This window comes from Gigantopelta aegis, chromosome 8 (genome assembly GCF_016097555.1).
Source record: "Gigantopelta aegis isolate Gae_Host chromosome 8, Gae_host_genome, whole genome shotgun sequence".
NCBI classification, from domain to species: domain Eukaryota; kingdom Metazoa; phylum Mollusca; class Gastropoda; order Neomphalida; family Peltospiridae; genus Gigantopelta; species Gigantopelta aegis.
The window spans coordinates 7,494,043-7,521,030 of record NC_054706.1 but is presented as its reverse complement, the minus strand read 5'-3'; the positions used below and the strand labels follow the sequence as shown (position 1 = coordinate 7,521,030).

Here is a 26,988-nt window from a genome sequence, read left to right as displayed (position 1 = left end):
TAGCACAAACCATGGCCTTTGTTGAACCAGTTATGGATCACTGGTCGGTGCAAGTGGTTTACACCTACCCATTGAGCCTTGCGGAGCACTCACTCAGGGTTTGGAGTCGGTATCTGGATTAAAAATCCCATGCCTCGACTGGGATCCGAACCCAGTACCTACCAGCCTGTAGACCGATGGCCTACCACGACGCCACCGAGGCCGGTCACTTGTCATCGAATATAGCATTCAAAATAACAACCCTCAACAAGACAAAGTGTGTAAAAGATGTTCATCCCTGCTGATGATCAGTGTTTAGTGAGAGAGAAGTCAGTGTACTGGCCCTACACCTACTCGCGTGATCTTTAACCTCACTCTGGGTGGGACCCCAGTACCGGGCTACCGTATGTCCACTGGCTTAACCACTAGAGTACCGAGGCCAATCACTATAGCTGTTATCAGGGTTATATAGCCTGGTTCCTACCTTCTTAACCACTACAGCACCAAGGCCGATCACTATAGCGGTTACCAGGGTTATATCACCTAGTTCCTACCTTCTTAACCACTACAGCACCAAGGCCGATCACTATAGCTGTTACCGGGGTTATATCACCTAGTTCCTACCTTCTTAACCACTACAGCACCAAGGCCGATCACTATAGCTGTTACCAGGGTTATATCGCCTAGTTCCTACCTTCTTAACCACTACAGCACCGAGGCCGATCACTATAGCGGTTACCAGGGTTATATCGCCTAGTCCCTACCTTCTTAACCACTACAGCACCGAGGCCGATCACTATAGCTGTTACCAGGGTTATATCGCTTAGTCCCTCCTACCTTCTTAACCACTACAGCACCGAGGCCGATCACTATAGCTGTTACCAGGGTTATATCGCCTAGTCCCTACCTTCTTAACCACTACAGCACCCAGGCCGATCACTATAGCGGTTACCAGGGTTATATCGCCTAGTCCCTACCTTCTTAACCACTACAGCACCAAGGCCGATCACTATAGCGGTTACCAGGGTTATATCGCCTAGTTCCTACCTTCTTAACCACTACAGCACCAAGGCCGATCACTATAGCGGTTACCAGGGTTATATCGCCTAGTTCCTACCTTCTTAACCACTACCGCACCAAGGCCGATCACTATAGCTGTTACCAGGGTTATATCGCCTAGTTCCTACCTTCTTAACCACTACAGCACCAAGGCCGATCACTATAGCGGTTACCAGGGTTATATCACCTAGTTCCTACCTTCTTAACCACTACAGCACCAAGGCCGATCACTATAGCGGTTACCAAGGTTATATCACCTAGTTCCTACCTTCTTAACCACTACAGCACAAAGGCCGATCACTATAGCTGTTACCAGGGTTATATCGCCTAGTTCCTACCTTCTTAACCACTACAGCACCGAGGCCGATCACTATAGCTGTTACCAGGGTTATATCGCCTAGTTCCTACCTTCTTAACCACTACAGCACCGAGGCCGATCACTATAGCTGTTACCAGGGTTATATCGCCTAGTTCCTACCTTCTTAACCACTACAGCACCGAGGCCGATCACTATAGCTGTTACCAGGGTAATATCGCCTAGTTCCTACCTTCTTAACCACTACAGCACCGAGGCCGATCACTATAGCGGTTACCAGGGTTATATCGCCTAGTTCCTACCTTCTTAACCACTACAGCACCGAGGCCGATCACTATAGCGGTTACCAGGGTTATATCACCTAGTTCCTACCTTCTTAACCACTACAGCACCAAGGCCGATCACTATAGCGGTTACCAGGGTTATATCGCCTAGTTCCTACCTTCTTAACCACTACAGCACCAAGGCCGATCACTATAGCTGTTACCAGGGTTATATCACCTAGTTCCTACCTTCTTAACCACTACAGCACCAAGGCCGATCACTATAGCGGTTACCAGGGTTATATCGCCTAGTTCCTACCTTCTTAACCACTACAGCACCGAGGCCGATCACTATAGCGGTTACCAAGGTTATATCGCCTAGTTCCTACCTTCTTAACCACTACAGCACTCAGGCCAATCACTATAGCTGCTACCAGGGTTATATCGCCAAGTTCCTACCTTCTTAACCACTACAGCACTGAGGCCGATCACTATAGCGGTTACCAGGGTTATATCGCCTAGTTCATACCTTCTTAACCACTACAGCACCGAGGCCGATCACTATAGCGGTTACCAGGGTAATATCGCCTAGTTCCTACCTTCTTAACCACTACAGCACCGAGGCCAATCACTATAGCTGTTACTGGGGTTATATCGCCTAGTTCCTACCTTCTCAACCACTACAGCACCGAGGCCGATCACTATAGCTGTTACCAGGGTTATATCGCCTAGTTCCTACCTTCTTAACCACTACAGCACCGAGGCCGATCACTATAGCTGTTACCAGGGTAATATCGCCTAGTTCCTACCTTCTTAACCACTACCGCACCGAGGCCGATCACTATAGCTGTTACCAGGGTTATATCGCCTAGTTCCTACCTTCTTAACCACTACAGCACCGAGGCCGATCACTATAGCTGTTACCAAGGTTATATCGCCTAGTTCCTACCTTCTTAACCACTACAGCACCGAGGCCGATCACTATAGCTGTTATCAGGGTTATATCGCCTAGTTCCTACCTTCTTAACCACTACAGCACCAAGGCCGATCACTATAGCGGTTACCAGGGTTATATCGCCTAGTTCCTACCTTCTTAACCACTACAGCACCGAGGCCGATCACTATAGCGGTTACCATGGTAATATCACCTAGTTCCTACCTTCTTAGATGCAGATTTCTTCCTTTCATCGTTTGTGTAATCTTCCTCTGGCTCTGGAGGAGTTACGGTCTTATCTTCTGCGTAATATCTATAATAAAACATCAGAGTATTACTACATGACGAGTCGATTATCTTCTGCGTAATATCTATAATAAAACATCAGAGTATTACTACATGACGAGTCGATTATCTGGTGGGTGATATCTGTAATAAAACATCAGAGTATTACTACATGACGAGTCGATTATCTGGTGCGTGATATCTGTAATAAAACATCAGAGTATTACTACATGACGAGTCGATTATCTGGTGCGTGATATCTGTAATAAAACATCAGAGTATTACTACATGACGAGTCGATGATCTGGTGCGTGATATCTGTAATAAAACATCAGAGTATTACTACATGACGAGTCAATTATCTGGTGGGTTATATCTATAATAAAACATCAGAGTATTACTACATGACGAGTCGATTATCTGGTGCGTAATATCTGTAATAAAACATCAGAGTATTACTACATGACGAGTCGATTATCTGGTGCGTTATATCTATAATAAAACATCAGAGTATTACTACATGACGAGTCAATTATCTGGTGCGTTATATCTATAATAAATCATCAGAGTATTACTACATGACGAGTCGATTATCTGGTGCGTTATATCTATAATAAAACATCAGAGTATTACTACATGACGAGTCGATTATCTGGTGGGTTATATCTATAATAAAACATCAGAGTATTACTACATGACGAGTCAATTATCTGGTGCGTTATATCTATAATAAAACATCAGAGTATTACTACATGACGAGTCGATTATCTGGTGGGTTATATCTATAATAAAACATCAGAGTATTACTACATGACGAGTCGATTATCTGGTGGGTTATATCTATAATAAAACATCAGAGTATTACTACATGACGAGTCGATTATCTGGTGCGTTATATCTATAATAAATCATCAGAGTATTACTACATGACGAGTCGATTATCTGGTGGGTTATATCTATAATAAAACATCAGAGTATTACTACATGACGAGTCGATTATCTGGTGTGTAATATCTGTAATATTTAAAGGGACAGACCCTAGTTTTTAAGCACTACACCATATTGTTCACTATTAGAGACGTTTATGGTCACTGAAATCAAACATTACTTATATTTTATTCTTTATATTATCCATTTATGGAGAACCGAAGTGTTTCTAGTCATTCTGGTGTTTCTAACACCAGAAAAAGCTTTTTTCATATTTTTAAAAATGCATGTGCTTCTGAGAAGTAGCGGTTTATTGATTCGAGTTCTAGTCTATTTTTAAGGATATTTCACATTTTTTACATCACAGACTCTTTTTTCACTCTGTTGTAACTTTATCTAAATGAGTTACATATTTGTAAATTAACTAAACTTAGTGTCCATTTTTTACAGGTGAAAACAAGGGTCTGCACCTTTAAGATATCAGGTGTGTATCGGACGTCGAATCTGGTTTGAATTTTTAAGAATATCACAGATTTTTTTTTTTATCCTGGCTTCAATTTTAAAGAATATCATGAAATTAAAAAAAAAAAAATCCAGTATGTCCTAGTTTGAATTTTAACAAAATAAAGCCTAGGAATTTACTCAATATCAGCTGGTTTGGGTGAAGTGACTGATTTTTCGTCTATTTCCGCCACTTGTGGAGTGACAACTTCTGGGGCGACCTCGGTGTTTGGGATGTTAGTTTGTTTGTCTGGTTTCGTCTTTACACTGAGATCTTTCTCGGGGTCCATCTCCTTCTGGTACTCAATCCGGGTCATGTCCTTCACCCTGAAACAAAACAAACCGTCTTAATGCAAGCAAGGTTTTACTTTGTCATTACCACTTACAGCCCTCTTTGTCAAATGAGCTATCAGAAATGATGCAAATCCCCTCACAGTTTGGCAATATTGCAGTAATGTATCATAAAAATTATATAAAAAAGAAATTGTTAGATATTGTAATTTCTATTTTTAGTGATGGTGACCTTGACGTTTGATCCAGACATACGAAATGTAAATCACGATCCTATTCCTATATGTTAAGTTTCATGAAAATCAAGTGATATGAAGTCGGTATTCACAGCAGCGATATTGTAAATTCTGTTTTTGGTAACGGTGACCTTGACCTTCTGACACAGACAGGCGAAATGCAAACTCATTCAAGATATCATGACTCTTTTCCTGTAAATGAAGTTTCATGGACATTGGATGAGAAATGAAGTCGGTAGAGCGGCGAAGTCGTGCATTACATACGTACATATACATACAAGGTGTTATATTCCTAAAATCTTCATCATGAAGGGATCATAAACCATGGTTCTCAACACTGTCTGATAACACTGTAGAACATAGTTTACTAAATCAAAACACACAAAAACATGTACTAATCATAGGCGTACGGGCTACCATTTTTGTAAGGGGGGGGAGAGCTAATTTCTGCCCAAATTAAACAAAAGTGCCTGAATCAGGATTACAACATGTATTCATATTACCATTACTGCCACACAGCTATATAGGGTTGTTAACGAAATCGCCACGCATTTTTACATGGATTACAACTGATATTGTAGGTAGAATAATGAAAATACATGGTGTAAAGTGTTCAGGCCAGCTCAATTTGTCCGAATTTCTCTATTGTTTTCGGCCGAATTTGAGGATTTTCTCCTGTCTCCCCGTCTAATAAAAACATTAATTAAAATTTACTGTCAACTACATGTGAAATAGAAAAGCTATAAGAGCTGTATAAAGAAAACACACGACGTACAGTGAAAGGAGAGGATAAGAAGGGAATTATAATAGTCGATACTAATACTACCCTTCCTAAAAGGTTTTAAATGGCCTTGATCTTACACTGAGGTTATATTCACCTGGGCAACATTCATATCAAATATGAAAGTCAATTGTTACCAGATTCAGGAGTTAAATCAATGTTTCAGAGAGATGATCTGGAAGAAACGCGGATCGTTTTCTCTTTTCATGATACTTCACCTGATCTCTCACTAACTGCATATTCTCCTATTCCAACTGACCGGCCCAAACATCCCAACAGCCAATAAAAATGGCTAAAAAGGAAATGACCTTTGAAAAGATCATCACTTGGTACACATTTTATACAAAATAGCAAACTGGTTAGATCTACTAATTGCCAAAATTAAAGCAGGCAACTATTTATCTTTTTATTTAAAAAATTTAAGTAATTTTGTTTTAGAGGAGGGTGCATGCATGTGATAGGAGTGATGCTATAGAATTTGAAAAAAAAAAAAAAAATCCTTTCTTTTTAGATGTTGCTTGTTTTTCAAAAAACTACACCTCTGGGAGTTTTGTATGTAATTAAATCTTGTGCATAATGACAGCATGTGACTTACTGTGAAGGTTTCTTCTTCGAGTTTTCCAGAGTAAACATCGTGCCTGGTGTGACAATAGGCATGGGAGGACCACCTGTAAACAAAACACACAGGTTAACCAAGTAACCATACTACTGAAACACAATGTACAGTTTAACTCTAGGGTAACCATACAGATCAGTGTGATAAACCATGCAAATAACAGGCCCTGAGAATTGAAAATTTGCGAAAGTCATTTATGGGTTTCACAAAAACATATTCAGTTAATCCATTTGTGTTTTGCGTAAAGTCATCATGACTACTTGTATGTATACTGAACAAAATAAGAAACTTCCGCTAACTTTGCTTGAACATAACTTGATGAAAACAAACTGGGGGAATAATTGTTATATATGCGTTTAAAGAGTGTTCCATGATGCAACATTTGGTGCAAAAATCATGGCCATAGGTTAACAGAAACTGGAAGAAATTTTGACCAAGTGTGGTAGGGGTTAAAAAAAAAAAAACCCACTTAATAACGGGTATGACCACCTCTTGAATTGACCACTGCAGTGCATCGCAGGCGCATAGAATTGACTAAAGTGTTGATTTCTGCCTGTGGAATATTGTTCCATTCCTGAATGATTGCTTGACGAAGTTCGTTGATGTTAGCGGGTGGGTTGGGACGACGCCTCAATCGTCTGTCCAGACTATCCCAGACATGCTCGATGGGGTTGAGATCAGGACTTTTAGCGGACCAGTCATCAATGAAATCAATGTTATTTGTCCTAAGAAAATTTACAGTGTCTCTAGCTGTATGAGAGGTGGCATTATCATGCTGAAAAATCGAGATGTTGGCATTGTTATGGAACAGAGGAATGACGTGATGAGCGAGAATGTCATCGCGGTAACATTGAGCATTTAAATTGCCATCAATGACGACTAGTGGTGAACGATAACCATGGACAATGGCTGCGCAGACCATGACACAACCCCCACCCCCGAAACGATCTCGTTCAAGAACACAACAGTCAGCATAGCGTTCATTTCTCCCACGGTAGACACGTACCCTGCCATCACCACGTTGTAAAGAAAATCTGGATTCATCGGAAAAAAGAACGGTATTCCAGCGTCGCCGTATCCAACGAGTGTGTACACGTGCCCAATTAAGACGATTTAGACGATGACGTTGCGTTAAAACGCATCCGACGTAAGGACGTTGTGCGTGTAAACCGTTCTCCCGCAGACGATTACGAACAGTTTGCCCACTGATTCGGTTATTATGAAGCCCAGGTGTGTTAGCAGCGGTAGCAGTGGCAGTTTGGAATCGATTGCGCAAATGCGTGTTCATGATATAGCGGTCTTGACCACGCGTCCACGACGTGGCAAATCATTGGTGCTTCCTGTCGTTCGAAATCTTACGCGAAGATTTTACGCGAAGATTTCGTATCGCTCGACTAGAACTCCTAACATGCCTTGCAACGTCTTCTGTCGACATGCCAGCATCAAGCATGCCAATCGCCCGTTCGCGTAAATTATTGGGTATTCTTGGCATACTAAAAATGCTACAATGTAAAAAACTTTAATTTTTTTTAAATTTTGAAGCGTTTTCGTTCACTTGACAAAAATGTCGGTAAGACAAGTAAAACAAACTGACCGAATACTACACGGGACATGTCGAACCATGCATGCACGTGCAAATTGAATTTCACGTTGTCGACGATTAACAGTGCAAAAATAATCGATAAAATTCATGAATCCTGATAATACAGCTCACGGCTAATACTACCTATATAATTTCATTACACAATGAATTCTTTAACACAACAAATACTATATGTACAAATCGGAAGTTACTTTTTTTGTTCAGTATATATGATGTCCTAAATGTACATGATGTCCGAAATATATTACCTTTGCCAAGTGGAGTTATTACTTTAGCCAGGCGAAAACATTGCCTTTGCCAGGTAACTACCTCATTTTCAGGTGAAAATATTGCCTTTGCTGGATGTAAACAGTACCTTTGACAGGTGAAAACATTACTTTCCCAAGGTGAAAACATTAACTTCTCGAAATAAAACATTACTTTTTCCAAGTGAAAAAATGCCAGGAAAAAATATTACATTCCTCAGGTGAAAAATTACCTTTGACAGGTAAAAACATTACCTTCACTGGTTGAAAACGGTACTTTTGACAGGTAAAAACATTACCTTCACTGGTTGAAAACGGTACTTTTGACAGGTAAACACATTACCTTCACTGGTTGAAAACGGTACTTTTGACAGGTAAAAACATTACCTTCACTGGTTGAAAATGGTACTTTTGACAGGTAAACACATTACCTTCACTGGTTGAAAACGGTACTTTTGACAGGTAAACACATCACCTTACATGGATGAAAACAATATAAAAACAACTTTCCCTAGGTAAAAACGTTATGTTCAACATAAGAAAGCATTACTTTCACCAGGTGGAGGCACACACTGTCCATTCAAAGCTTCAATCAGAGTGACTGCTTCGTATCCCGCCGGAACTCCCTCCTGACTTACTGCGGTCTCCTCAGTGTTCTCACCCTGTAAACACAAACACGGCTTGTCACACCACGCAGACACAGCTTGTCACACAACACAGACACGGCTTGTCACACACCACACAAATACAGCTTGTCACACACCACACAAATACAGCTTGTCACACCACGCAAGCATGGCTTGTCACACAACACAAACACTGCTTGTCACACAACACAAACACTACTTGTCACACACAACACTAACACAGCTTGTCACACATCACACAAACAGCTTGTCACACACCACACAAATACAGCTTGTCACACAACACAAACACTGCTTGTCACACAACACAAACACTACCTGTCACACAACACAAACACTACTTGTCACACAACACAAAATTTGTGGTCGGATATTGAGATTGACTTTAAGGTCAGGGTTACTCAATGGTTTAAAATAATGGCTCTCTTTCAGAATGTATGCAAAGTATTAGTAAAAAAATCAAATTGTATGTTTTCAATGAAGAAGATGGGAAGTTACAACAAACTGCAGAAAATCCGGAAACACTATATAGACAATTAAAAATCCGGAAACACTATATAGACAATTAAAAATCCGGAAACACTATATAGACAATTAAAAATCCGGAAACACTATATAGACAATTAAAAATCCGGAAACACTATATAGACAATTAAAAATCCGATAAACTTTTATCTCTGTTTAAAGGGACTAACCTGAGTTTATAGCCATTAATTAATTATATCCAGAAAACTTTCATCATCATGGTAATGATGGGTTGTTAGACATACTGCCAACATGAACCTGACACACTACCAGACACGACTGTTTCCCGTGAAATCCGGAGGTCTGCTTTAAAAAGAAACCAATTCTCTGCTTACCGGCTGCAAGGTGGATGGAGGCAGCTTCTTCCTCATGGCTCGTATCTGGAGCAGGGCACGGAACTTGACGCGGCAGATGGGACACATGCTGGCCTGGTACCGCAGAGACTCGGCACACGCGCTGCACAGACACAGGTGACGACACGGCAGGATGAGCGTGTCACGCATGTCTGACATACAGATGACACACTCCGCTCCACTGTCCTCGACATCGTCGTCGGGGTCCAACTGCAAGATGACAACACACACAGTTACAAAGCCTGTTTATCTCTTACACTTTACAAAGCCTGTTTATCTCTTACACTTTACAAAGCCTGTTCATGTCTTACACTTTACAAAGCCTGTTCATCTCTTACACTTTACAAAGCCTGTTCATCTCTTACACTTTACAAAGCCTGTTCATCTCTTACACTTTACAAAGCCTGTTCATCTCTTACACTTTACAAAGCCTGTTCATCTCTTACACTTTACAAAGCCTGTTTATCTCTTACACACGTGTAGCTGCACACCTTTACAAAGCCTGTTTATCTCTTACACTTTACAAAGCCTGTTTATCTCTTACACTTTACAAAGCCTGTTTATCTCTTACACTTTACAAAGCCTGTTTATCTCTTACACTTTACAAAGCCTGTTTATCTCTTACACACGTGTAGCTGCACACATTTACAAAGCCTGTTTATCTCTTACACACGTGTAGCTGCACACCTTTACAAAGCCTGTTTATCTCTTACACACATGTAGCTGCACACCTTTACAAAGCCTGTTTATCTCTTACACACGTGTAGCTGCACACCTTTACAAAGCCTGTTTATCTCTTACACACGTGTAGCTGCACACATTTACAAAGCCTGTTTATCTCTTACACACGTGTAGCTGCACACCTTTACAAAGCCTGTTTATCTCTTACACACGTGTAGCTGCACACATTTACAAAGCCTGTTCATGTCTTACACACGTGTAGCTGCACACATTTACAAAGCCTGTTCATGTCTTACACACGTGTAGCTGCACACATTTACAAAGCCTGTTCATGTCTTACACACGTGTAGCTGCACACATTTACAAAGCCTGTTCATCTCTTACACTAGTGTAGCTGCACACATTTACAAAGCATGTTCATCTCTTACACACGTGTAGCTGCACACATTTACAAAGCCTGTTCATCTCTTACACACGTGTAGCTGCACACATTTACAAAGCCTGTTCATCTCTTACACACGTGTAGCCATTCCCCACAGCTAATATACCTTACAATTTTGGCAATTGTAAATTCTTCTTAGAGTTTTAGAGTTCCCCTACTTTTTTTGAAGAGTATATATTACATAGGCTAATAAATGATTTGAAGTTCACACTACTTGTGTCTAAAAGTAAAAAAGAAACCAGATCTACCTTGGATCGTTCCATGTTTTTGTTCTCTATGCCATATATTTCTTGGAGCAAGTAGGACAGCCCATCAACGAATTGTTTCTGCTTCAAAGGTTTCAGTGAGTAGTTGTTGTCCGATGTTTTCTCAATGGAGGCAAATGTCACATGACAATGTCCTGCATGTTCTGCAAAATTTAATGTGACAAATTACAAATCTGAAGCAACATGTTAAGCATCAGTTTGAAAACAAAACACACACACACATCCGCAGGAAGGAAGGAAATGTTTTATTTAATGATGCACTCAACACATTTTATTTAAGGTTATATGACATCGGACATATGGTTAAGGACCATACAGATAGAGGGAGGAAACCTGCTGTCGCCACTTCAAGGGCTACTCTTTTCGATTAGCAGCAAGGGATCTTTTATATGCACCATCCCATAAACAGGATAGCACATGCCATGGCCTTTGATGTACAAGTTGTGGTGCACATGCTGGAGTGAGAAATACATCAACAGGTGCACGGTCACAGAGTGTGCACATCACTTACTGGTGATTACAAGTTAAATTTTGTTTTGTTTAATAAAACTACTAGAGCACACTGATTAATTAATGAAACATTTGAAAAATCTGACACGTCTTCTGAGTAAACCAAGATACATTTTTCCATTAGCTGCAAAGGATCTATTATATACATTTTCCCACAGACAGGACAGGACATACCATGGAGTTTGATAAACCAGCCTTAACACACTGGTTGGGATGGGAAGAAACTCAATGGATCCACTTAATGGAGTCCAATGTTACGACAGTGTTAAATCCTGCCTCTGGTGATTACAGGGTCACGTGGTGTACATATCACTGATAGGCGATTACGGGGTCACCTGGTGTACATATCACTGACAGGCAATTACAGGGTCACCTGGGGTACATATCACTGATAGGTGATTACAGGGTCACCTGGGGTACATATCACTGATAGGTGATTACAGGGTCACCTGGGGTACATATCACTGACAGGCGATTATAGGGTCACCTGGGGTACATATCACTGATAGGTGATTACAGGGTCACCTGGGCTACATATCACTGACAGGCGATTACAGGGTCACCTGGGCTACATATCACTGATAGGCGATTACAGGGTCACCTGGGCTACATATCACTGACAGGCGATTACAGGGTCACCTGGGCTACATATCACTGACAGGCGATTACAGGGTCACCTGGGCTACATATCACTGACAGGCGATTACAGGGTCACCTGGGCTACATATCACTGACAGGCGATTACAGGGTCACCTGGGCTACATATCACTGACAGGCGATTACAGGGTCACCTGGGCTACATATCACTGACAGGCGATTACAGGGTCACCTGGGCTACATATCACTGACAGGCGATTACAGGGTCACCTGGGCTACATATCACTGACAGGCGATTACAGGGTCACCTGGGCTACATATCACTGACAGGCGATTACAGGGTCACCTGGGGTACATATCACTGACAGGCGATTACAGGGTCACCTGGGGTACATATCACTGACAGGCGATTACAGGGTCACCTGGGGTACATATCACTGACAGGCGATTACAGGGTCACCTGGGGTACATATCACTGACAGGCGATTACAGGGTCACCTGGAGTACATATCACTGACAGGCGATTACAGGGTCACCTGGGGTACATATCACTGACAGGCGATTACAGGGTCACCTGGGGTACATATCACTGACAGGCGATTACAGGGTCACCTGGGGTACATATCACTGACAGGCGATTACAGGGTCACCTGGTGTACATATCACTGATAGGTGATTACAAGGTTTTATTCTACCACCACTGTTTCTATTGATAGATTATGATAACTGATTAAAGCAAAGTCATAAACGTATACTAGCAGATTATCACTTTTGACGTCACTCATATGACGTCATATGCATAGCTACATTACAAAATTGCTCATTTGACCTCTAGGTCATCGTACAATGTGGCTGAAATAACAGAAATAATAGCTTTTGCCCTTAATTTTATGGTCTGCAGGATAAAGATAATAACTAGTTACTGATGTCGGATATCTGCTTTATCCTGTTCAGGCCGAATGAGAAATTTCCCATTCTTACCATCACAGGATAAAGCAGATATCCGACGTCATTAACTAGTTATTCTCTATTTATTAATGGTATGAGGTTACAGGTGAGGATAACAAACCTTCCTCTTCTACACAGCACTGTATAACAACAGGTATGGTCTCCTTTTCAGCAGAGAACAGCCACTGAAAACAGATTAATAAATCAAGGTAACATAACAGTCGAACTGTACATCAGGATAACATCACAGCCAACAGTCGAACTGTACATCACGATGACATCACAGCCTACAGTCAAACTGTACCTACAGATAACACCACAGTCTAAAGTAGAACTGTACATAAAGATAACATCACAGCCTATAATGAAATCATAAATCAAAATAACATCACAGCCTGTAATTGAATCATAAATCAAGGTAACATCACAGCCTACAGTCAAACTACACATCAAAATAACATCACAGCCTACAGTCAAACAATACATCAAATTAACATCACTGCCTACAGTCAAACTATACATCAAAATAACATCATAGCCTACAGTCAAACTATACATCAAAATAACATAGCAGGGTATAGTCAAACTATACATCAAAATAACATAACAGGGTATAGTCAAACAGTAAATCAAGATAACATGAAAGCCTAGTCTAACTTCACATCAAGAACAGTTGAACTGTACATCAAGATAACATCACAGCCACCAGTGAAACTGTAATTCATAACATCACAGCAAATTGTACATCAAGATAACATCACAGCCTGCAACTGCATTGTGCATCAAGATATTACAATGATTCTAATCACACATCAATAGTCAAATCATAAATTAAGATAACATCACAGCCTACAGTTGAATTGTACATCAAGACAACATCACAGCCTACAGTTGAACTGTACATCAAGACAACATCACAGCCTACAGTTAAACTGTACTTTAAAAACATCATCACAGCCTACAGTTGAATTGTACATCAAAACATCACAGCCTACAGTTGAACTGTACTTTAAAAACATCATCACAGCCTACAGTTGAATTGTACATCAAGACAACATCACAGCCTACAGTTGAACTGTACATCAAAACACCATCACAGCATACAGTTGAACTGTACATCAAGACATCACAGCCTACCGAAAAACTGTACATCAAGACAACATCACAGCCTACTGTAAAACTGTATACATCAAAATATCATAGCCTACAGAAAAACGGTACATCAAGACATCACAGCCTACAAAAAAACTGTAAATCAAGACATCACCGCCGATAGCTAAACTGTACATCAAAACATCACAGCCTACAGTTAAACTGTACATCAAGACATCACAGCCTACTGTTAAACTGTACCAGCCTACAGTTAAACTGTACATCAAGACATCACAGCCTACAGTTAAACTGTACATCAAGACATTACAGCCTACAGTTAAACTGTACATCAAGACAACATAACAGACCATGAATGAACTTGGTTATGAATATGATAAACTACAGCTTGTCAACTTGTGTATCATGTGTGATAAACTACAGCGAGTCAACATGTGTATGATAAACTACAGTGAGTCAACTTGTGTATGATAAACTACAGCGAGTCAACTTGTTTATGATAAACTACAGTGAGTCAACTTGTTTATGATAAACTACTGCGAGTCAACTTGTGTATGATAAACTACAGTAAGTCAACTTGTGTATGATAAACTACAGCGAGTCAACTTGTGTACGATAAACTTCTGTGAGTGACACACACCTCATCAGCGGGGTGTCTGCTGGGGTCGATGATGTGACTGGACTGCGAGAACACCTGACCCGCCCCCTTCTTGTAGTGGTATGTCTCGGACGTCATTGAAGCATCTTTCGCATGGTAGCTGTAAGTAATCAAACAATCAAACATTACACTTGTCAGATCCGTTCAACAGCATAACTTGTTAGCGGCTACAGGTTTTTATTAAAGCTATTCTTGCCACATCGTATCACAACAAGAAATACAAATTTAAAATACAGCGTCACACTGTGACAACACCCAGGGTTCACACCCTTTGTCAGCAGCTATAGTCCTTCCCAGATACGTTAACATTGTAAATTTGTAAATAATTTCAGTTTGATCTGAAGTAAAATAAAAATGTTTTAGAAATAACAAAAAAGGAATATTTTTGTGTACATATTGACAAGCAAACTTGTGAGAAATATATACTGACATCCAAAATAAACTTTACATATATAAAATTTAAATAATTTGATAAATATTGTTGTTAATCAAAGAGAACCAATTGAGAAACCATCTTACAAACACTTTGCATGTATCACTAAGTGCTTTGTGATGTTTAGATGTTGAACTTCATGATACTTTCATATCCTACCATAGCATTTGTTGGTTTTCTATAATACAATTTCAAGCCTTGTAAAGTTTCTTTTGGACACCAGCATACATAGAGGATAAGAAACGAGCTATCAGTTATTATCAAATTTATGTCCCGAGTGAAATAATTTTCACTTGTCACGAGTTTGTTATTCTATTTATTAACCCAGCTATTTGGGTTTTTTGTAAAGCCTTTATTTTCGATATAGCCTACATCGGCTACACGTCTATTTATAGGGAAACGACGTAAACTACTTTACTGTTCTGGGTATTGCTTTAACTTTGTATTTTATTCACGGTTCCGAGCTAATTTTCAAAACCCAAAGTTCTATATATTCTGTGAAATAAAAATCTATAATGAATTGCATTAAACTACCATTTTATTACAAGTTTAACATTGAAACCAGAAAGACGTAAATGCAAACGTGATTGGTTTGTTGGCGTCAAATCGTCCAATAGTAGTTAGTGTACGTTAAACCAATGCATGATAATTTCTCAGTGTGAGAAATTATGATTTTTATTTTCCCCGTTATGAGTGCCTGCTAGGGTAATAAATACAATTATAGTACATATAAAAAAAGTGAAAATGACATTCATTGCTGGGAAGGACAATAAGTTCAAAAACATTTGAAGGCATGTTTTTTTTAGGATTTTTACGAATTTGTCTGTGATCATCAACATAAAATTACAATTCGATATTCAATGTAATAATATGTTTTAATGCAAACTGTACTTCTTCTTTTGTTATTTATAAATGATAGAAAAATCATATTTCAACTAGTTTTCATTTTCAATGACTTTCTATGACCCAACTTAAAATATGACAACTTCTCAGGGCCTCATTCCATAAAACAATTTAGCGCTAAGATCACGGTAACCATCGGACTACTGGATTAATTTGTAACAAAAGCACATTGACGAGCTACAAACTGATAATGTATTAATTTGTGACAGAAGCACATTGACGAGCTACAAACTGATAATGTATACTCACTTATTTTCAGGGCTAGCTCTGGCACTCGCCAAATTCGCAAATTGCTAATTTTGAAAGCATTTGGCAAATTTTATTTTAATTTGGTGAAATAATTTTATTTATTACCCATATGGGCTCAAATATACGGGGTAATATTTTTTCGATCTTTGCACAGTGTGCAGATTGCTTCTACAGCCACTGATTGGCTGGCTTAAAAATCACGATGTTTGGTTGGTTGCTTGTCATGGCCGGAACTTCACTTTCATTCATATAATGTTTCCATTCATGAGTCAGATTACACATACGTTATACGATATACAAAGATTTACAAAAACAAATGGAATCACTTGTTTCGTAAACATGAAATGGTATATTTTCATAAGCAGCGGCTTTAGTAATATATAAAAATAATTATTTTCAAATGCAAATACAGTCGTATTATTTTGTACTGTAAACATTTGGCGTAAAAAGAACGCCGTTATGCTATGACGTCACTTACATTACGTCATTTAATGTGTGTAAGATTATATGACGTAATGGCTGATGGCTTTGTTGTAGACTGCAGAGGAATTTTTACATTAAAAATCAGTTAAAATTGACAATGGGTAATAAAGAGAATAACCAACTCGCTACGAGGAGTTACGAATTATCTGTCCCTCGTGAATGAATGTTGTAAAACATTCATTCACTCGGGACAGATAATTCATAATTCCTCGTAGCTCGTTAGTTATTCTCTAAGTAATAAATGACATTTTTTAGAAAATAACTGTTGATTTCTGCTATTTTTCAAGTTTAATAAACAATTTGGCGAAATGTTTTGCTCATCCAGAGCTAACCCTGATTTTTACTTAAAATGTTCACGATTTCCATGAGCAGTATGAACCCCGACACCCCACCGTGACACACGAAAGTTAGAATCTGTTTAATGAATTACTTACATGAGTTGTCCGCTGCTGACCTCCTCAGTGGCGAGGTAGTAGATTGTCACGGTGCACCGACAGTCGGCATCAAACGTGAACTCGATGTTGTACTGTGGACTGCTGCACTCCTTCTCATCTTTGTCGAGTGGCACCTTCTCCCAGAGGGCCGACCTGAAACAGTTCACAAACATCACATACAGTAGCTTTTCACAAGTTAAAGTCTGTTTTGTTTAACAACACCACTAGAGCACACTCATGTATTAATCATCAGCTAATAGGTGCAAACATTTGTCACTTCAGACACCCTAATCTTCAGAGGAAACTCCTGCTACATTTTTCATTAGCAGCCAGGGCTCTTTTATACACACTTATCCACAGACAGAACAGCACATACCGAGTCCTTCCGATCTGCAAGTATACCAACTGTCATAAAAGTGAAACTGCTTGTTTCGACTGTCCATATTCATCAATTGACAAAATCAAATACAACACCAACATGTACATTAGTCTTGCCAAAGTATGCAAAAAGTGGTCATAACATAAAAAAACATTAGTATATCGAGATGTTTTAGTGTTAAACAAAGCGGAATTATGTCCACACATAGCATATTGCAAAATCTGCAAAAACTAAATCAGATGGGTGGGTAGAGAGAGGGAGATGCACATTAGCTAATCAATATTCATGATAACTATTAAAAGAATAAAACAATCAATTTGGAATAGGTTTATAACACATACTAAAATGTTGCATATCACTATTAATTATTCCATTAAGTTCAACGCAATTTCTATGTCAGAACATGTTCTGTGAAAATACAATATTGAAAGGGCTCACTGCCTGCTAGACCTGATTATAACAGGGAGTATGACTTACTTGACTAGACCTGATCATAACAGGGAGTATGACTTACTTGACTAGACCTGATCATAACAGGGAGTATGACTTACTTGACAAGACCTGATCATAACAGGGAGTATGACTTACTTGACAAGACCTGATCATAACAGGGGATGTACTTGACAAGACTGATCATACAGGGAGTATGACTTACCTGACAAGACCTGATCATAACAGGGAGTATGACTTACCTGACAAGACAGGGAGCATGACCTCTGATCATAACAGGGAGTATAGTATGACTTACTTGACAAGACCTGATCATAACAGGGAGCATGACTTACCTGACAAGACCTGATCATAACAGGGAGTATGACTTACTTGACAAGACCTGATCATAACAGGGAGTATGACTTACTGACAAGACGTGATCATAACAGGGAGTATGACTTACTTGACAAGACCTGATTATAACAGGGAGTATGACTTACTTGACAAGACGCAGAGAATCTTTCCGGATGTACACAAGGCTTTTCAGGGTCTTGGTTGGTTCATTACCACCAGGAACTGGGTATGGAAACTGAAATAAAAATATCAGATACAGATAATAGTACATAAATACTTGTAAGAAAACCAGTACATCAACTTATATGTTAATATGTACATGTACATGTAGGTTGATTTACTTTACAAGGCCGATTTCAAAGTGGCATAATGGCCAAAATTCATTTATTACTTTTTTGTTTTCAAGAAACAATTACTAGTATACCCATAAATAATTGAAGTGAAATAATTTTATTTACTAGCAAACTCAAATTTAATACCAAAACTTTAGACAGGGCTCAGACTAGAGAATATCTTACCTACAGCAAGTCTGAGCCTGCCTACAGCAAGTTACAGCAAGTCAGAGCCTGCCTACAGCAAGTCTGAGCCTGCCTACAGCAAGTCTGAGCCTGTCTACAGCAAGTCTGAGCCTGCCTACAGCACCTCTGAGCCTGCCTACAGCAAGTTACAGCAAGTCAGAGCCTGCCTACAGCAAGTCAGAGCCTGCCTACAGCAACTCTGAGCCTGCCTACAGCAAGTCTGAGCCTGCCTACAGCAGGTCTGAGCCTGTCTACAGCAAGTCTGAGCCTGCCTACAGCACCTCTGAGCCTGCCTACAGCACCTCTGAGCCTGCCTACAGCAAGTCTGAGCCTGCCTACAGCAAGTCTGAGCTTGCCTACAGCAATTTTAAACCAGTAACATTTACAACAGATATAAAAAACTAAATTTATCCCTTAATAATGTTTATTATCTAACATTTATTGAAATAACTTAAAATATCAGTGAAATAAAAGTGTTATCAGTCACTCAGTGACAATAACACATTTTGGAGTGAAAATTTCACTATTTCACTCTAAAATGTGTTATCATCACTGTAGAAAGTGTTATCTTCACTGTAAGAAAGCCGGAACTGTTTAACTGCTGGCATTTTAAAAATAAAGGTAAATTGCCAAAAGTTATATAATAAATAGAAAATTTCATGTTTTTTGTCAAATATGATTTACTTCTCATCAGGTGAAGTTTGCAATCATATCACACTCGTCACGCAAGCATGAATTGTAATTGGCTGCCTTCTTGCTAGCCTAGATATACTGCACATGCATGTAATTCTTGACGAAACCACTGTTCACACTTAGAAAAACTCATTACAATGTTGATAATCTCGAGTGGATTATGCAACTATCATGGGTGGGATAAATGTATTTATTTATCACAAATAAAATATAAAAATCGTGAAATACATCACTTAAGTTGCAGACATTATATTACACCATTAAGAGGTTAATTACTTACAGGAATAGGTTTATTTCCCAGAAAGTTGAGGTCCTCATTTTCACCAAACAGGTATTCTCCGGGCTGGGGTGAATCAAATCTTTCTCCGCCCATAATAAAATGAGTGCCAAAGTATTGACCTATAAAATAGAGCAAGACAAAAAGTTGTAAATAATAAAGTAAGTGCCCAGACGAAATGATAGAATGCCCTCTTTACAGAGAGGTGAAATGTTTATTTGAAGGGGCCTTATCTGAGGACAAGTACTGTGATAGTGGTGTACTGTTCAGTGAGGCCAACTGACCTAGCTAAGTGGCTACAGCTTACGTGATTTTACAATTATCCTTTTAGAGGTGTGGGGTGCCAAATACCGAAAAATGTCTCTGGGACAGAGTTACTATTTACTAGCCAGACGTTAAAAAACACTAGCCAAGTGCTTCAGGCTACCATATTCTAGGAGCTCTGTACAATGTAGTACATCAAAATGTATTAATTAGTCATTGGTTATTGGGCCCAGTGGTACAGTATTCGTTTGATGCGCGGTCGGTCTGGGATCAATCCCTGTTGGTGGGCCTATTGGGCCATTTCTCGCTCCAGCCAGTGCACCATGACTGGTATATCAAAGGCCTTGGTATGTGTTATCCTGTCTGTGGGATGGTGCATATACAAGATCCCTTGCTGCTAATCGAAAAGAGTAGTCCATGAAGTAACAACAGCGGGTTTTCTCTCTCAATATCTCTTTGGTCCTTAACCATATGTAGGACGTCATATATAACCGAAAATAAAATGTATTGAGTGCGTCGTTAAATAAAACATTTCCATTCCATTCAATGGTTATTGGATGTACTTGTGACATATAATCTTCAGACCAAAACCTGCTACATTTTTCCATTAGCAGCAAGGGATCTTTTAGGAAACACATACATGTACCTTGGCCTTTGATACACCAGCACTGGTTAGGGCAGGAAAAATCCCAACCAGAGCATGGGTCTACCAAGGGGATTTGATCCTTAGAACAAATACCCTATGATCGGGATCGTGAAGATATATTTTTTAAAAATACATTCGATACATTACTGTGCAAAACAAGAATGCATTGAATTTTTAAAATAGGATTTTGACCAGAAAAAACATGGCGGATTCGCATATGCATTGTGGGTGAGAATTTATTTTATATATAAATCAAATCAGTTCATTCATAAATACGTGAACAGTATAAATGTGTTTTGCCACGTATTGTGGTATATTAATATATGAACAAACACAATAATATGACAAACAAAAATTTACCGAATGTTTCAGCATGATTCGTTTACACATTTTAGTTGACGATAATTTCAAACAAATACTAATGTAAATAGTATATACAGCCTAAACTGTGTCAATGGTTTTTTTTCTTGAAAAATTGATTTTTCACAAGGAATCTGACAATATTTTTTATCTCACCAACTGACTTCCTTTTCAATAAGTATTTAAAATTTGAAAAATGCGATATTTACACCTCGGATGCACAATGTTAACATTGTTAATATTACATTCTAGTCCATCCCGTGTCCTAAAGTTGGTACTTAAATGATGTTTTTAAATTAACAACAACTAGTGCAAGTAAAATGGGTTAACAATCAAACCATAATATATTCTGCTATCTAGTTTGCTTAAAAATTTGCGTCAGCCAAAACTGATTATTTGAAGCAAGACTAAATTACTTTGAACAAACGCTGTAACGGCAAAAAAAATTAAATTTTATAGCTGACAACAATACAATGTTATTGATCAAAATAAGTCTGACAGATTACAAGAATTTCCTAATTCATCTCTGATATCAAATCTCAACACTATTTCTTGTCATTGTATTGTTCAATTATTTCTATTGATGGTCAAAGTTCATAAATTGTGTTTATAATCTTTTTGCTTAACGTTTCTTTGACCTGTCCTTTTAATACATCAAGTGTCGATGGCAGCAGCTGTCGAAGTAAGAAAGTAACTATAAATGAATGTTGGCGATTCTGCACAAATAATAAAATACAATGTTCTAGAAAACTGGTGAAGTGTATATCCAGGGTGTGCACTTTACGGTCGACCGATTGCCCATGGCGAGTCAAAATAGTGTCAGGCAAGTTAAAACCGTATCATGTGTCGCCAATTGAAACTTTCCGCATATTGTATTATGTATCAAAATTAAAATAATTAATGTTTGTACAAGATCAGAAAGTTATTTTTTTATTTATTGTTTTCATTTGGTTTCCTATTAATATCTGCGCAACCAAACCCATATAGGACATAATAGCAACTACTACCCCAGTATATCGAACAGCCTAAAACCATTCGGAATGCCTCGGCTGGTTCTGATTATGTATTCAAAAAACCTCAGCCACATAAGTTTATTCGTAGGTTCAATCGGAAAACCCCGGCCATGTCCGTCTTTACTTTTCATTTCAGTTACAATCAGAACAACTCGTCACATTCCGCTACACTACATTTTGCAGAAAGATTTTGTTTACGAGTCTGAGGTTTTCCGAAGTTACATTGTGTTGGAACATTTTCGTTTCTTATGGAAAATACAGAGTCTACTACACCAAACACCCAATCATCACTGCCAACGATGTCAACAACAGCAATCATTGCCTGCACGTGCAAGTGTTAAATAGGAATGCTGGTCAACTGGTTTTATATTGGGGAGATCTTAATATCGGATAAATAATAATCTACGGGTATTACAATGACCTGTCAAGCCTAAATAATGATAATTATGCCTTTAACTTGTGTTGTATGTTTATTTCTCTAGTGGATGTGATTACTGTTTGTATAGATTGCTGTCAGCTTAGTAATTTTTTTAATTCCTCGTCATACGGTCATAAAAGCACCTTATTCATTCCAAGACCGAACCTTGGTAAAACATTCCAGATGTTTGATTGTGTGGGTCCCGTGACAACAAAATAATTAGAATTTAATTACAACAGTTTGTAATAAAACTAAAAACAAGTTCTGTTTCCTTCTTTTGTGTTGTTATTATTGTCTGTATGATATGATAACATGTTTTTAAAGTGCAATTTAAGCAGATTCTTGTTTAAAACGAAATTCACTCGGAGGCCATTCAAAAGTTGTAAGGACAAGTCAAAGTGTTGCTGTGAGTGGCCCGATTGGCCAGTCAAACAAAATCCCAAGTGCATACCCTGGTACATCTATAAATAAGATTTATTACTGCTGTATTGTTACTTTGTCTATTACTAAAACGTCTATCAATACAGCAAACAATGTTTAGTCCATCCTATATCCTCCTTCAAAAATGTTTCTGTTTGTAAATAATTTTAGTTTGGTTTCACATAAGAAGAAAAGTAAAAGTGTTTTGGAAAAAGAAAAGAAAAAACAAGATAACTATTTTTGTGTGCAATTTAGAAATCAATTGGCTCAAAAATAAACAATTTGTAGTAAAAAAAAAGACGTTCCCTGTGGGGAGGACTATAAACTTTAGCATTTTGTTATTTTTATCAGAAAGAAATGTTTTATTTAATGACGCACTCAACACATTTTATTTACGATTATATGGCGTCAGACATATGGTTACGGACCACACAGATTTTGAGAGGAAACCCGCTATCGCCACTTCATGGGCTACTCTTTCTGATTAGCAGCAAGGGATCTTTTATTTGCGCTTCCCACAGGCAGAATAGCACAAACCATGGCCTTTGTTGAACCAGTTATGGATCACTGGTCGGTGCAAGTGGTTTACACCTACCCATTGAGCCTCACTCAGGATTTGGAGTCGGTATCTGGATTAAAAATCCCAATGTCTCGACTGGGATACGAACCCAGTACCTACCAGCCTGTTGACTGATGGCCTAACCACGACGCCACCGAGGCCGGTATATTTTTATCAAATGCACACTGCAAATTAAGCGATTCTAGACTATTATTCACTGTCATACACTAGTACCATAATATGCTGTAACACTATAATGGATTAATCTAATAGTAATCCATCTATTGTCCTTCCCACTAGGAAAAGCTTTTTATTTTATACTAGGATAGCAGGGGACAATATTTCAAAATTTTAGGTAACCAGAAGTCAGTTCAATTAAGTTTTACTTAGGTATCCGATTGTTCGGTATCGTGAATATAGGTCTCGTAACCGATGAGTCAGGCCTACCTAATCATAAAAAACTTAAACTACAGTTCTGTGCTACATTGGTGGTTCAAATGTATTTAAAACAAACCGATTTCCTCTTTCATTGTTGATATATAGTACTTTTAATTTTAGAATGTAATTGTTCACCACGTAACCGACTGGTGGTTCTCGTGATTTTAAAGTTGCATAACCTACACGCAAACTGACCTACGGTTCTTGTGAAATATTATGGAATTTACTAAAAGTTAATTATTTCTGAGCTGATTAATTTCTAAATTGCACACAAAAATAGTATTGTTTTGTTATTTCCAAAACACTTTTACTTTTTTTCTTAAACTAAAATTATTTACAATTTCTTTTTTTAAATGTGTATATTGGTGGGATGGACTATACCTAGGTGTGGCCATTACAAAATAATATTATATACATATATAGGGCACTGTTCAATAATTACGTAATGCTTTAAAGTCCAAACTACATTGTTAATTTGTTAAATTACTCGCCTACTTTTAATTACCAATATATATTCCTTACATTTTGCTTTGACAGAAATCATGGAAAAAACATTACAATGACAGATTCCATACACCAGATTGTAACCATGTCTTCTATATCGACTTCACCAAGATCTCCTAGGACAAAAAACATGTAATTTCTCGCTGTCTGCCATTTTAATTTATTATGGAATTCTCTTCAAGAGGGGTGGAAGCCTGTCAAGTATAAATTACTCACCAACCTTTAATGACTGTTAGATTTCCCAATATTTTGTCCAGACATAAATCTTCAAAAAAACTATTATAATGACAGATTTAACATACTAAATTATAACCATGTCACCTTGGAGAAAAAGCCTGTAATTTTTCGCCGTCTTTCAAGAGGGGTGGAAGCCTCAGAACAATGTGACGTACTTAATATACAGCATACGCGAATATCTCGTTCCATCGGGTGGTACTAACTAATCATCCATGCACCAGAAACCGAATGTCCGGGCACACACACACACACACACACACACACACACAGAAACGTATGTATATATATATATATATATACCATCGATGTCCCAAATTGTATTCACCTAACAACAAAAACATGAATACGATATTAACGGAAATACTATTCTACATTTTTCAGCTACAATACGTGAAACAAAATAGACTGCAATCAATTAACGTAAAAAATCAACAATGTGGACGTAAAACAAATCCATTCTAGATAGTAAATAAAAGTGAAACACCCTCCGGTAAACAGGAAATAGTGCAACGTTTCTAACTGCGTTCAGGCGTATGCATTTGCAAAAAGTATCATACCACATCTGCGATTCGTCATTTTCCATTTTTAAGGCCACTACATGAAAAAAATTATATTTCTTAACTATGCACAGTTAACGAATACTTTGTTTAATTTTTTTTTTAAAGGAAAAATTCAATTTCGTCCAATCCACGTTACCAACACCCAACGCTAACACTTGACGTCAATACTAATAGGCATTACGTTCATACCTGTGAATAGTTTGTAAAATATATATTTTTAATGAACTGATTCTTAATTAACACAATTTATACACTCAAAATTATTTACAATTGTTATGAACGGATTATGAATACTATTCACTACAGTAGAGGCACAAAAATGTAGCATACCTTTTACAGATCGAATATAATAACTGAAAACAAATTCTAACATCAGGGGCCCTAAAAATCATACAAATTAAATGATTTGGCTTTGTTGATCTGGCATGTGTGGGTCATGTCATACGGCTTTCCAGACAATTCATCCACGGATGATTCGTCCACTCACCTCAGACAATTCGTCCACTCGATGACTGCATTTTTTAAAAACATATTAATAGTTATTTCTTTGACATTGTAATCGTTTCTTAACATTATTTTGTGGTATACTATAACCAAAAAAGTAAAATAGAGTTAGAATTCAACATTAATATCCAGTTTTTATTTACTGTTTGTATTCTTTATCATGCGGACGATTCATCCACTCGCTCGTACATTATCTCACATGTTACGATGTGGTAAATAGGTAATGCAAGCCTCCGCGTCGGAAGACTCTATTACCATCATGTTCTCCTTCAACATGGCGTAAATTCTATCCACTGTACCCTCCCTCGTCACATGTTATCCCCATATGCCTAATAACCTCGAAATAAAATAAAAAATTGTTGTCTTCAATTCCAATTTAATTAAATGTTGTATTAGACGCTACTGGATCCAAGTTGGTGAAACAAGCTTAAGCTAATTACTTCACAATATCACAATAGAGGACACCTGTACACTTAATTGGTAAAGCAAAAAGAAACCAAACAAGTTGAAAGGAAAGGGCTAAAGATTATCTTTACTGGGCATATTGTACTAAAAACATCCTACGACATGTAGCGTGAAAGGCATACATTATAGAAACAAACAATAACCGAATAAATAGAAACGCCAAAGAATTATGTCTGCAGAGCATTGTAACTGTTATTATTACAAAAACATCTACCAAGCGTAATCTAATGCAATATAAATTATAATTTATTTTCACCTTTGTAAATTTATGACACAGCAAAAAACATACGGGGTAAAATATATCTAATAATTTATTTAGCCCCCATGTACGTGTACTGATGTAGTACACATTATTTAGTCCATGGACGAAATGTACTGGGGAAATAAAAACCCAGTGGACGAATCGTCCGGAACTGATTTTTTGTCGTGGACGAATTGTCTCGAGTTCCTCAGTGGATGAATTTTCAGTGGACAAATCGTCTGTGGACGAATTGTCCAGTGGACGAATCAACTGCATCTCATCATACGCACCAAATGTTAATTTATCTTCCTCCATTTGAAGTCAATTTCTACGAGTCAAGTGGACCCGATACAAGTAATTTTAAGGAACAAACATAAACCACTTAGTAAAATTAATGGTTTTGGGGGTTTGTAAAGTTTTGTATTTACGGT

At 38.2% G+C, this 26,988-nt stretch overlaps 1 protein-coding gene across 3 annotated transcripts in view; it reads right to left on the bottom strand.

Moving 5' to 3' along the window:
- The window catches only part of LOC121378280 (probable E3 ubiquitin-protein ligase MGRN1), a 44,294-nt gene that overhangs the window by 8,248 nt on the left and 9,058 nt on the right, over window positions 1–26,988 (bottom strand). For all 3 annotated transcript variants that reach the window (XR_005958699.1, XM_041506372.1, XM_041506373.1), the window contains exons 2-12: window positions 19,932–20,050; window positions 18,587–18,675; window positions 17,276–17,428; window positions 14,756–14,873; window positions 13,127–13,190; window positions 10,933–11,093; window positions 9,544–9,771; window positions 8,587–8,698; window positions 6,168–6,240; window positions 4,406–4,591; window positions 2,777–2,864 (exon numbers count right to left, since the gene is read on the bottom strand). Coding sequence is in view for 2 of the 3 variants with exons in the window: in XM_041506372.1 (XP_041362306.1) it covers window positions 2,777–2,864; window positions 4,406–4,591; window positions 6,168–6,240; window positions 8,587–8,698; window positions 9,544–9,771; window positions 10,933–11,093; window positions 13,127–13,190; window positions 14,756–14,873; window positions 17,276–17,428; window positions 18,587–18,675; window positions 19,932–20,050 (1,391 nt within the window). In the remaining variant the exon portion in view is untranslated. The remainder of the gene's footprint in view (window positions 1–2,776; window positions 2,865–4,405; window positions 4,592–6,167; window positions 6,241–8,586; window positions 8,699–9,543; window positions 9,772–10,932; window positions 11,094–13,126; window positions 13,191–14,755; window positions 14,874–17,275; window positions 17,429–18,586; window positions 18,676–19,931; window positions 20,051–26,988) is intronic.